The sequence below is a fragment of the Chaetura pelagica genome, unplaced genomic scaffold (assembly GCF_000747805.2).
Source record: "Chaetura pelagica isolate M959 unplaced genomic scaffold, ChaPel_1.0 scaffold676, whole genome shotgun sequence".
In the NCBI taxonomy this organism is placed as follows: domain Eukaryota; kingdom Metazoa; phylum Chordata; class Aves; order Apodiformes; family Apodidae; genus Chaetura; species Chaetura pelagica.
In genome coordinates, this window is record NW_009953724.1 from 752,813 (window position 1) to 765,023 (window position 12,211).

The window sequence follows — 12,211 nt, forward strand, 5'->3', positions numbered from 1 at the left end:
GGGGGGGTAAGGGGAGTGGGGAACTTCAAATGATTCATTTGGTTTGTGAACAATGTCTGAGCAGGCTTGGCCACCCCGTGCCTTTAGAAAGCTGGATGCTGGTTCCAAGAATGAGAACTTTAAAAGCCTGGTGGGTTTTCCAAGCCAGGCTGGCCACCAGGGAAGTGTCTGCTTCCACTCCCTGGGGGCTGGGCAAGCTCTTCTCAAGAGTGAGGTTATGTCTAATACAGGGGCAAGTTCTTTGGTAACATGCATCCTGGGGGTTGGGGGGAATTTGCTCCAAGATTTCTTGGGTGACAAGTCCCAAAAAGCCCCGTAGCAGGAGAAGGTTGAGTGGACAAATGTCAGATCTGTTGTCCACCCTTCCCGTGCTTGGCAGAAGCAATTCCTGCTCTGCTCAGCACTGCTGGCCAGCAGGACTCAGGGACCTGCTTGCAGAAGGGTAACCCCAGTTTGCCTTTCTCTCCAGGCTTTGAATGAGGAAATTGTGAACAGGAAGAAGAATGTGGACCAAGCCATAAGAAATGGGCAAGCTCTCCTGAAGCAAACCACAGGTAATATGAAGATCTGGGCATGCTCTGTCTGATTGGGAGGATCTGGGAAGCCACTCATCCTTCTCATCATCTTTCCTGGGGAGTCCATGCTCTGCAGTGCTACGTTGTCTGGGGGAGGCTGTTCTCCCTCAGGCCTAATCTTCCTTTGGATACTCCCAAAGTTTTGCATCCAGACCTGGATACTGAGCCACAAACACTCCAGCTTCAGGCTTGGTTGGACTTGGTTGGCCCCAAGTCCCAACCCCACAGCTACATGAAGGGGTGGTTCCCACCACCAGCTTGCTGATTCTCAGCACTGAGCAGCCCTGCAAGGCGAGGGAGGGTTTTCTCATTGCATCCAGCTGCTTAAATCACATGGAAAGAGGTTAAAAATACACCCAGGCCTTTCCTAATATCGCTTTCCCATACGGAGCAGTTGTTGCTGTTGCCACGTGGGTGTGAGTTGATGTTTATGAGTGGGAAGAAAGGTCGGGACGATGCATTTCCTTCAGATGTGGTCTGCTTGAAGCAGATGTAGGGACCTCTGTCCTTGTGGGAGCTGTGTAGCAGGAAGAGTGATTACAAAGAATTTGGCTCCAAACTTCTCATCATCTCAGAAATAGCAGTGAAGAGTGACCTGCACCTTTCTTTTGCTGTTTGTTTTTTTTTTCCCTCTTGGAGCTGTGACATGTTAGTTGAGAACTGAATTGTGGTGGCTTTGGGGCTTGTGGCAAAGCCAGGCTCCACAGCACAGTTCCCTCCCTGTCCAGGCAGGAGGTGGATGGTGGAAAATGTCAGGTCTAAGACCAGCTCCTTGGCTGTAAAAACAGGCTGCACTGACATGAGACAGAAATGAGCTGTTTAAAAGGGGAGGGAAGAGGGCAGGTGGCTGCTTAAATCTCCCTGCAGCTCCCCCATCATGTGCCCTTGGTGCTGTCCCACAGGGGAGGAGGTGTTGCTGATCCAGGAGAAGCTGGATGGAATCAAGACCCGCTACTCGGAGATCACGGCCGCCAGCTCCAAGGCGCTGCGCACGCTGGAGCAGGCTCGCCAGTTGGCCACCAAGTTCCAGTCCACGCACGAGGAGCTGACCAGCTGGATGAGTAAAGTGGAGGATGAGCTGGTGTCCAGTGGTGGACAGTCCCCTGCTGGCGAGCAGATCCCCCAGTTCCAGCAGAGGCAGAAGGTGGGAGCTTGGCAGAGCAGCACCCGGGGGACCGGGACGTGAGGGTGGGAGCCAGGAGGGGTTCGTTTGCTGGAGAGGGCTGTCACCTGCAGAGCACTGAGAAGGACACATGTCCATGGGTGCCTTCCACAGGAGCTGAAGAAGGAGGTGATGGAGCACAGGCTCGTCCTGGACACGGTGAACGAGGTGAGCCGAGCTCTCTTGGAGCTGGTTCCCTGGCGAGCCCGGGAAGGGCTGGATAAACTGGTGTCGGACACCAACGAGCGCTACAAGCTGGTCAGTGACACCATCAAGCAGAGGGTGGAGGAGATCGATGCTGCTATCCAGAGGTCTCAGCAGGTAATCAAATAACCCCCATGGCAGCTGATGGGTTTTCGTGATGGGATCAAGCAGCTCAGCACTGCTCTGGCTCACACAGCATGATGAGGGGTGCAACAGTGAATATGTCCCAGTGGGAGGACCAAATCCTGTTGGGAATGCCAAGAAACAAATGGGTCCCACCAGTAGTATGTGGCAGCAGGGCTGGTTTCTGACCATCCTGTTGCATGGGGTTTGGATCAGATGACTCCTGTGCAGTGCCCTGGTTTCCCCCCTGTGGGTTTTTGCTTGCGTGGGTGATGTAGCTGGTGTAAAACTGGTGACAGGTGTGACTTCCAGGCCCGGAAAGACGTCATCCCCTGTGGTGATAACATGGGGATTTGTTCCAAGTGCCCTCTCAGAAAGGGCTGGTCCTGCACAGGCTGGAAGCTGTGAAGCACAGTGAACAACTGGCCCTGCTGGCTCTGAGCTCCACAGGGCTGAACGTGCAAGCAAAACCATCATGGAAAACAGGAGCATCCCTTTCCCTGAGGGCAGGGAGGGTGCAGAGCAGGGGAGCTGCTCCACCTCAGTGTCATAGAATCATAAAATCGCAGACTGGTTTGGGTTGGGAGGGACCTTAAAGATCATCCAGCTCCAAGCCCATCCCTGCATGGGCAGGGACACCTCCCACCAGCCCAGGCTGCTCCAAGCCCCATCCAGCCTGCCCTTCAACACTGCCAGGGATGGGGCATCCAACTTCCCTGGGCTTCTCTCTTGCCTCTGCACACCTGGGTGAGGGGTTCATCCCTCTGGACCCCCCATGTCTCCCACCACCCCCAGTTTGCCATGTTCTCCACCCCAGCTGCCTGTCCCTAACCTGTGCTGTCCTGTCCCCTGTGCCAGTATGAGCAGGCAGCTGATGCTGAGCTGGCCTGGGTGGCCGAGACCAAGCGGAAGCTGATGGCCCTGGGTCCCATCCGCCTGGAGCAGGACCAGACCACGGCCCAGCTGCAGGTGCAGAAGGTATGTGGGCACTCACTGGTGGGAGGAATAACAAGGTGGGCAGTGAGGGGAGGTGATGGGCTGGGACTTGAGGGGGGGCAGCATTACCCTGGAGAGGCTTCTGGGGTTTGTGTCACTGAGCCCAGAGCACCAGGACTTGTCCTTGGTAAGCAAAAGGAAGAAATGAAGGAGAAAGAGGATTTAGATAAATTAAGTGTTGGGCTTCTGAGGGAAAAAGCCTCCTGCCCATTGGCAGGGGGTGGAACATTTACATGCATGTCAGGTTTTCCATGTGGCCACCAGAGCAAACTCTGCCTGGGCCTGGCAGGCACTGGCAGCAGGAAGGGGTTAGAAAAATGTATATATTGATTAATGAGGGTGCTTTTTGCTCATTGTTCCTTGCAGTGGAGGACTCCTCAGTTCCCTCCCAGCAGCCAGACATGGAACAAAGAGGCACTGGGCTGTTGTTTTTTTTTAATATATCTTTGAGATGAGCTCATGCCTGAAAGAACGTGCACTTTAAATAAACGGCCCTTTTCTTCCCTTCCCAGCCTCAGCAATCAGAGCAGGGAACAGGCTTTTCGGTTTTTAAAACAAAGAAGGAAAATCAGACATTGTTACAAGGGGGGGGGACTGAACCGTTGAGCGTGAAGTTAAATTGAGCTCAGCTTGGCTTCCTGCTGTTAATTGTGTGGACCTTGGGAATGGCAAAGATATTGGTAGATGCAGCTCTGGAGAGCATCGTTTGGGGAGGTTAATGTGTTCCCTAACAAAGGGATGCTGGAGCTTTTCCTCTGGTGGGGATCCTGGGTGTGCAAGTTGACTGACACCTCATTTTAAGAGCCTCTGGAATAGAGAGGTTGATGTGGATGAGTCATGAGAAAAACACTGGGTCATCTGCACCTTCAGCCTGATTTTCAGGGTGCCCCAGGACACTTGTGCTGAGTTTCGTGTGCTGTCTGCAGCAGGAGGGTCCCGTGGATGGGCTGGGGGGAGAGGTTGGGCTGAGCTCTGATTTCTTGCCTTTCTGTGGCCATTTCCTTTCTCCAGGCCTTTTCCATCGACATTATTCGGCACAAAGACTCCATGGATGAGCTGTTCAGCCAACGCAGTGAGATCTTTGGGACCTGTGGGGAGGAACAAAAAGCTGTTCTCCAGGTGAGCCTCCCCCTGCTGTTCCCTGCAACAGGGGAGAGAGGCAAGTGCTCAAGCTCCTGCACAGGCTGGAGTCGTTTAAAATGACTCCATCTTTAGTAATTCCCACCAGCCTTAGCAGGAATCTCTTTACATTTATTACCCTCCTTTATTGCATATTTTTATTGTGGTGTTTGGGGAAAGGGGGAGATATAAGGGAGGTTTCTGAGGCTGCTTTAATTGGAATTACAGCTTGCACGTGTGGAAGGGGCCACCAAAGGCATCTCCTGCTCTTCCAGCTCACAGCGTGCTGCTGGCTCTTTTCCTGGGCCCTTCTGCATCCCTCACTATATCCCTTCTCTCTCCTTTTGGGTTTTTTTTAGGAGAAAACAGAGTCCCTGGTGCAGCAGTACGAGGCCGTGAGCCAGCTCAACTCGGAGCGTTACGCTCGCCTGGAGCGCGCCCAGGTCCTGGTCAACCAGTTCTGGGAGACCTATGAGGAGCTGAACCCATGGATTGAGGAGACACAAGCCCTCATCTCCCAGCTGCCACCTCCAGCCATCGACCACGAGCAGCTCAAGCAGCAGCAGGAGGACATGAGGGTAAGAGGACGTGGCGTTTGCATCTCCTGCACCATCAGTTCTTCTGCCTTCAATGGACTTGCAGAGCTCACAGGGGCAAAAGTGCCTTTTTTTCTGATTTATTTTTTTTTTTTCCACGTTCTTTCCTTTTTGGGGACCTGCTGATGTGATTCAGGGGTGCCACGAGTGCACCAGGTGGAAATCACTAGTTACATTGGGGCACTTCTTCCTAAAGCACAGATTGCACCCGAGGGAGCCAGGCTGCCTGCGGATCTCCTGCCTGCTTGTAGCAGGGAAAGCCACCTTGTGCTTTTAGGGAGCTTTGAGCTTTTAGAGAGCTGCAAAATGAGTTTTCTCAGTGGTGTCCCTGGGGGGAGGGTGCTGGGGAGGGACCTGTGCTGGGCCATGTGCCGGCAGCGCTGTGGCCATGTTAGGAAGAGCCAAGTGCCATGAGCTTGGCAGATGCTGGGTCAAGAAATCCACAGTGTGAGTTCACTCCCAGATACAATCACTGCTCTGGGAGTGTTGCATGAAATAATTCAACAGCAGCTTTCAATAGATTTCTAAACAAATATCTTTTTTTTGTTGTTGTTCTTCTCTCCCTCCCCTAATTCCCTAGCAACTGAGAGAGTCCATTGCTGAGCACAAGCCTCACATTGACAAGCTGCTGAAAATCGGGCCACAGCTCAAGGACCTCAACCCTGAGGAAGGGGAGATGGTGGAGAAAAAATACTCAACAGCTGAGGCCATGTATGCCAAAATCAAGGAGGAGGTGTGCCAGAGGGCCCTGGCACTCGATGAGGCCGTCTCACAGTCCACCCAGGTACGTGGGGGTGCAGAGGAGCCAAGTTGTCTTCTCACAGCCCCCTGGGGAAGCCACATGCTTTGAAACATGGTTTTTATCCCAAGTGTTATGGTGGTAAAACCCTTGAGAAGACACAATGTGGTCAGACACCTCCAGGGTGGTTTCCTGCTGCTCAGTGCTGGCTGTGAAAGCAGGGGAGGAGGTGTTTGAATCTTGACATAGTAAATAGGGTAATAAATTTTTACGACCTCAGTAATGATGCTGGTTCAAAGGGGCTGTGTTGGCATCCACCCAAGGTTGGAAGGGCCCCGGAGAGCCTCTCTAAAGAGCTTGGAGAGATAAGTTTCATTTCTGATAAGCTGTGTGTGCAGGGAACGGCCACAAGATCCTTTGTATGGGAGAGTTAAGGGGTGTCTCCAGGGTCTGGGCATCTCCAGAGGAGGTCAGTGACTGCAGGAGCAGAGATAGGAAAGGAAGGGCAGCAGAGACATAAGTGCTAAAGTCCAACGAGGGGGTGAAGGTTTCTGCTGTACAGGGTTTATGATCCCCAGTTGTTTCATCTCACCCCGTGTTACTGAGGTGCAATTGGTTCTTGTCATGTCTGGGTGTTTGTTTTGGTTTTTTTTTATTCCTGTACTGTGAAGTCACTTCTCCTGGTTTGCACTTGTATTAACTCCGAGTTTTTCCCCCCACACCCCCCTCCCCTCTCATCTCTCACTCCCATTGTGGAATGTGTTATCTGTGTGTGTTGCTGCCTGTGCCCGTCCTCCCCACATGGTCCCATTTCATTCTTGTGTTGACTGCGTCCCACCATTGCAGATCTCAGAGGTAAGCCCCACCACCACAGCTCTTCACTTACACTCTTTTCTTTGGGCTGGTTCTCTTTTACACCCGGACTTTTTTTGTTTCTGGTCCATGCACAGCTCAGCAGAACATGCTTCAGAATTAACTCCGGGGGCCTGAAGTCACGTTTCTGAGATGGCTTTTGTTGCATTGCTGCCTGGTCTCATTCATGGCCAGCTTCCATTGGGAATGCTTCCTGCAAAGCAGAGGTTTTGCTTTTGGAGCTTTCTGCTCTAGCTGGACTTGCTGGTTTGCTCCTGCTTGTTGGCTGAGCCAGCTTGCCCTGATCAGCTTTGCACCCAGAGCCCCTCTCCTCTGCTGTCAGGGCTTGGGACGTGGCCAAGGCCAGCGCTGGTGTCCTGCAGCGTGCAGAGCTGGCCTCACCAGCAGAGCTGCTTTGGGGTCTTTAAAGCCGAAGGTGGCTTTTCTTTTTAAAAAATAATGATAATAAGCCCTGCTAGACCCCCTTCCTCTCTCACTCAGCTTTCTGGTTCTGCTTTTGTGGAAGCCCCAGCTGGCTCCTCCCATGTGCATGCAGCCTCCCACCATCTCCTGCTGACCCTGCTGGGGTGGGGGGCAGTTTCTTCCCAGCATCACCCCAAGCAGAGATTTCCACCAGCACCAAACACAGACACTTTTCCAGGTGCTCAACCACCTATGATTGGCTTTTCCCACCACGCTGCCCAGCCACAAGACACGGGACAGCAGCAAAAAGATGCAGTTGAGGTGGTTGAGCCTGGAGACAAATCCCCGCCGTGTTTGGGTCACAGTTTGGGGCTGGGTGGCTGCTGCATGGTTGGGGCTGTTGGCAGCAGAGGAGAGCAGGGTGGGCAGGACAGGAGGCTGCAGGTCCCACTGCTGTTGCAGGCAACATTTGTCCTCTCCGAGGGGCTGCTGAGAGCTGCTGCACACGCAGGGAGTGACGTGGGGTTGCTCGACCTCCTCTCACCCACCCTCGTGGACTTGCTCTCCTCCAGTTCCACGACAAGATCGAGCCCATGCTGGAGACACTGGAGAGCCTCTCCTCCCGCCTGCGCATGCCCCCCCTTATCCCTGCCGAGGTGGAGAAGATCAGGGAGTGCATCAGTGAGAACAAGAACTCCACGGTGGAGCTGGAGAAGCTGCAGCCTTCCTTCGAGGCCCTGAAGCGCCGCGGGGAGGAGCTGATCGGGCGGTCGCAGGGAGCAGACAAGGACCTGGCAGCAAAAGGTATCTCGTTGGGGGGGGTTAACAGGAGGGGCTGACTGGGCTGGTAGCACTGCCCAGCTTCTCCTGCCCAAACTGTAGCTTCATCACCATGGGGGGAGACTTTGATGGCTCAGAGGTGTATCTCGGAGGGTCTCCTGGCCTTAGGAGGAAGGATGAGTCCTCTGCACGGAGATATCTGGTGTGTGCTTCCATCTGGAGCAGTCAGGGTGGGATCAACTGGAGGAGAAAGTAGGATTTGTTCAGGCAGAGGTTCAGATCAGCCAAGCTGAGCTGTCACCCCAAGCTGGTCTCTTCTGGCAACCATTGGTGGCCCCTCTGAAATGATTTATTGGGATGGATTCAGCATCTAATGGAGGGATGGAACATCCCCAGCACAAAAAGACCCATCAACACAATTGGCACTAATTGGCACCTTTCTTGGCAGCTCAACAGCCAACCCATGGACTGAGTGAGCATAGACTTCACGCTAGAGGTGGCCAGAACAGAGGTTTGTTGGAGGAGAGTGTGTGGGCAAATTTGCCCTGAGCTTCCCTGCACATAAATAAAGGCTTTATCTCTGCAAGCTGGAGCTTCTCTTGTCCCTCAGTATCTCTGAGTGAACACTCTGGTAGTCCTGGTCTCTTTAATTCCCAGTTCTGGTGACTGTTTCTAAGTGGAAAATGTTCGTAAAATGTGGAAAGGTTTCCTTCTTCACTGAGTGTTTTCCTTCCCTTCCTCAGTAATCCAGGATAAGTTGGATCAGATGGTCTTCTTCTGGGAAGACATCAAAGCTCGGACAGAGGAACGTGAAATTAAGTTCCTCGATGTGCTGGAGCTTGCAGAGAAGTTCTGGTATGACATGGCAGCCCTCCTGACTACCATCAAAGACACACAGGACATCGTTCATGACCTGGAGAGCCCAGGCATTGACCCCTCCATCATCAAGCAGCAGGTGGAAGCAGCTGAGGTGAGACCCATGAGACCATTCCCCTGTCTGGAACTTGTCTGTGCCAGCTTGTGAGCCAAACTGGGACAGACCTTGGATACCAGCTTGGCTAGAAGTGGCTGTGAAACCATTTTGGAGACAGGATTGTAGTTGGATTATGAAATGTGAGGTCCATTGCAGTTTGGAACTGCAAAGGAAAACCCAGGAGTGTATTTCACATCTCCCTCCCCACCACCCCCTTTTCCAGGCAAGGAAATGACACTTGAACCACTTTATCTGCTACTGTTTTGGGAAGCTCCTCAAGCCTGTGGTCAGAGTTGTGTGCCCACTCGTTTTGAGTGATGTGGAGGTTTCCATGGCTCTGCTCCCAGTCCCAGCAGGGCCTGTCTAGTGTGGGAAGGGGATATTTAGGTTCTGGTTAGACTGGAGATAATTGTGAAGCTCAGAGAGCTTGGATTTGTGTGTTGGTGTTTGGGTCTTTCAAATAAGTGGTGAAATCCACTTCAGGTGGATTTGACTTGACTTGGACCTTGGGGACCAGGGATGTGTTTTCATGCTTTGCTAAGTTTGTCCTTGCTCTTTCCTTTTTATAACCCTCCTGGCTTTGGTTTGCAACTTTTGAGTCTCAAAACCTAACTCCTCTGTTGAAAAAACACTCCTGTAAACAGTTCATCTCTGGTAAACAACATCTTCAGCCAGGCAGTCCAGGCTAAATACAGATGTTCTTATTTTAGTCCCCCCCCCACCAGCAGCATTGCCAGAGGTGGGAACAGGCCAGGTTGGTGGTGACAATGCCACTCAGCAGGATGGTCATCTGCTCCCTGCAGAGCCTGGTCCCAACATTGGGCTGTTGGCCAGGACACACCAGAGCAGGAAGAGCTCTGCATGCTTTAGCCTTCCTGTTCATGGGGCAATTTTGGAAGAACATTTAATAACAACCATTTGTCACTTGTCACTGTTCTACACAGACTATTAAAGAGGAGACTGACGGGTTGCATGAAGAGCTGGAGTTCATCAGACTCCTTGGAACTGATCTGATTTTTGCCTGTGGTGAAACTGAGAAACCAGAAGTGAAAAAGAGCATTGATGAGGTGGGCAACTCAGCAGCCTCTCTTGCTGATAAAATGGTGTGAGGAGCAAGTGGGGGCTGGGGTGGAAAAGCCTAATGAATTTTGTGGGCAACCTTGTGTTCCCCAGATGAACAATGCCTGGGAAAATCTGAACAAAACGTGGAAGGAGAGGCTTGAGAAGCTTGAAGAAGCCATGCAGTCAGCTGTGCAGTACCAGGATACGCTTCAAGTAAGGGGCAGGGCTGTGTGTTTTGGGTGGTGAGACCTTGGGAATGCCACTGCAGGTCCTCTCCCTGGAGGTGTGCTGGGATCTGTGCTCAGGTAGAGCAGAAAATGTCTCCTGGGTCAGTGGTTGCAGCCTCTGTTAGAGCCTGAGCTCAACAACCAGCTCCAAGGAGGAGCAGATGTTTCATAGAATCACAGGATGCCAGGTTGGAAGGGACCTCAAGGAGCATCTGGTCCAACCTTTCTAGCTAGGAACACAGTTTAGATGAGATGGCCCAGCACCTTGTCATCTGAGCCTAAAAGGTGTCCCATGTTCCCCCACTTCTTGGGGAGATTTTTCCAAAGAATATTTGATGGTGGTTTTTTTGCCCAAATCTCCCTCAATTACTGGATGAAGCAGCAGGATGAGCCTGGCTGCCCTCAGGTCCTTAGGCTGGGGGGCAGCAGAGGGAGAGAAGGTCTTTGGAGAAGTGAGTGCTGGCCAAGCCTTGGCACCTCTGCCCCCAAAGACAAGCCTGGTGGTTGCAGGGTGGTGGAGACACCTACCCCGTGTCCCTGAGGGGCTGCAGGGAGGACACAGCTCAGCACCCTCTTTGCTAATGGGTCCGTGGTCATTTCAGGCCATGTTTGACTGGCTGGACAACGCAGTGATCAAGCTCTGCAACATGTCCCCTGTTGGCACTGACCTCAGCACCGTGAAGGAGCAGATGAACGAGATGAAGGTAGGCAGGTGGAGCAGGACCTGTTCTCCAGCCCTTTGCATCTCAGAGCTCCCCCTCCAGTGATTCACTTGGTTCTGGTTTCTGTCCTTGCTTGTTTTGGCAGGAGTTTAAAATGGAGGTTTACCAGCAGCAGATTGAGATGGAAAAGCTTAATCATCAAGGTGAACTGATGCTAAAAAAAGCTACAGATGAGACAGACAGACACATCATAAAGGACCCACTGACAGAGCTGAAACATCTCTGGGAGAATTTGGGCGAGAAGATTGCTCACAGACAGGTAGAGGATCTGGGCTCTTGCAGTTGCGGGGTTGAAGCTCACTGGGATGCTCCCCCCCTTTCCTCCTTCCCCATTTAAACTTTTCTTTTTCATCCCTGTCCTTGCCCAGCACAAGCTAGAAGCTGCTCTCCTGGCCCTTGGCCAGTTCCAGCACGCATTGGCGGAGCTGATGGCCTGGCTGACCCACACTGAGGAGCTGCTGGACGCACAAAAACCCATCAATGGAGACCCCAAAGTCATCGAGGTTGAACTTGCGAAGCACCACGTGAGTATCCAGACCCTTCCCGTGGCAGGATTTCATTTCTGATGAAGGGCTTGACTTGGGTTGATGAGAACATGCAGGAATGAACAGGGAGGGGTGTGAGGGTGGTGTCCAACGTTTGCCCAACACATCTTGTAGGTGCTGAAGAACGACGTCCTGGCCCACCAAGCGACGGTGGAGACGGTGAACAGAGCTGGCAACGAGCTCCTGGAGTCGAGCGCCGGGGACGACGCCAGCAGCCTGCGGAACCGCCTGGAGAAGCTCAACTCCTGCTGGGAGTCGGTGCTGCAGAAGACAGAGGAGAGGGAGCAGCAGCTGCAGTCCACGCTCCAGCAGGTCAGGGAGAGGCCTCAAGGGGACCCCCTTGTGCTGGGCATCCACTTCCCTCTGCACTTTGAGAGGGTGAAATGAAGGAGGAAGGAGTTAGGGAGACACTTCTTTAAAAAAAAATAAATCATAGTTTTTGTTGAACTCCTTGTTCTGAAGAAGTTCAGTGCCTGCCCAGGGACCAGGCACATCCACATGGTCCCAGAGGTGCCATGTTCAACCCATCCAGCTCTGCCTTTTTATCTGGTTTTGAAGCAAATGTGGCATTAACCCTGGCGCCCGATCAATGGTGGCTGCTGCCATCTGATCTGGGGCCCATTCTGTGTTCTCCAACAGGCCCAGGGTTTCCATGGTGAGATTGAAGACTTCCTCCTGTGGCTAACGAGGATGGAGAGCCAGTTGTCAGCATCAAAACCCACGGGAGGTCTGCCAGAAACTGCCCGGGAACAGCTCAATGCCCACATGGTAATTTCATAGGAGAGATTTTTAATGCTTTTAATTCAGGAGGTTCCTGCCTGTCAGAGATCAACCTCAGAACTTCTCCCTCCTGTATCCAGTGGGAAGAAGAGATAGTTCTTCTCTAGCCTGGATAATTCTGCACTTGATGCCTGGAGACAAGCATCATGATGCTTTAACCACCTTTCTCTGCTCCAAGTCACATTGCTGTCACTTTGCCTGCCCTGAACCTTAATGTCCTTGTCACCCTGAGTCTGGCCCCTCTCTGAGCTCTTCCTTTGTCTAATGCTTGGGTGGTGCCTCCCTTGCAGGAGCTCTACAGCCAGCTCAAAGCCAAGGAGGACATCTACAGCC

The 12,211-nt window shown here is 52.6% G+C and overlaps 1 protein-coding gene across 1 annotated transcript in view; it reads left to right on the forward strand.

The window, feature by feature from the left end:
• MACF1 (microtubule-actin crosslinking factor 1) overlaps window positions 1-12,211 on the forward strand; it is a 115,671-nt gene that overhangs the window by 86,150 nt on the left and 17,310 nt on the right. The window contains 18 exon segments of the mRNA XM_010000620.1: window positions 470-554; window positions 1,478-1,719; window positions 1,852-2,058; window positions 2,923-3,042; window positions 4,072-4,179; window positions 4,539-4,757; window positions 5,356-5,559; window positions 6,361-6,369; window positions 7,362-7,593; window positions 8,313-8,539; window positions 9,487-9,609; window positions 9,716-9,817; window positions 10,434-10,535; window positions 10,639-10,812; window positions 10,922-11,077; window positions 11,213-11,410; window positions 11,738-11,866; window positions 12,169-12,208. Of these exon segments, the coding sequence (XP_009998922.1) occupies window positions 470-554; window positions 1,478-1,719; window positions 1,852-2,058; window positions 2,923-3,042; window positions 4,072-4,179; window positions 4,539-4,757; window positions 5,356-5,559; window positions 6,361-6,369; window positions 7,362-7,593; window positions 8,313-8,539; window positions 9,487-9,609; window positions 9,716-9,817; window positions 10,434-10,535; window positions 10,639-10,812; window positions 10,922-11,077; window positions 11,213-11,410; window positions 11,738-11,866; window positions 12,169-12,208 (2,677 nt within the window).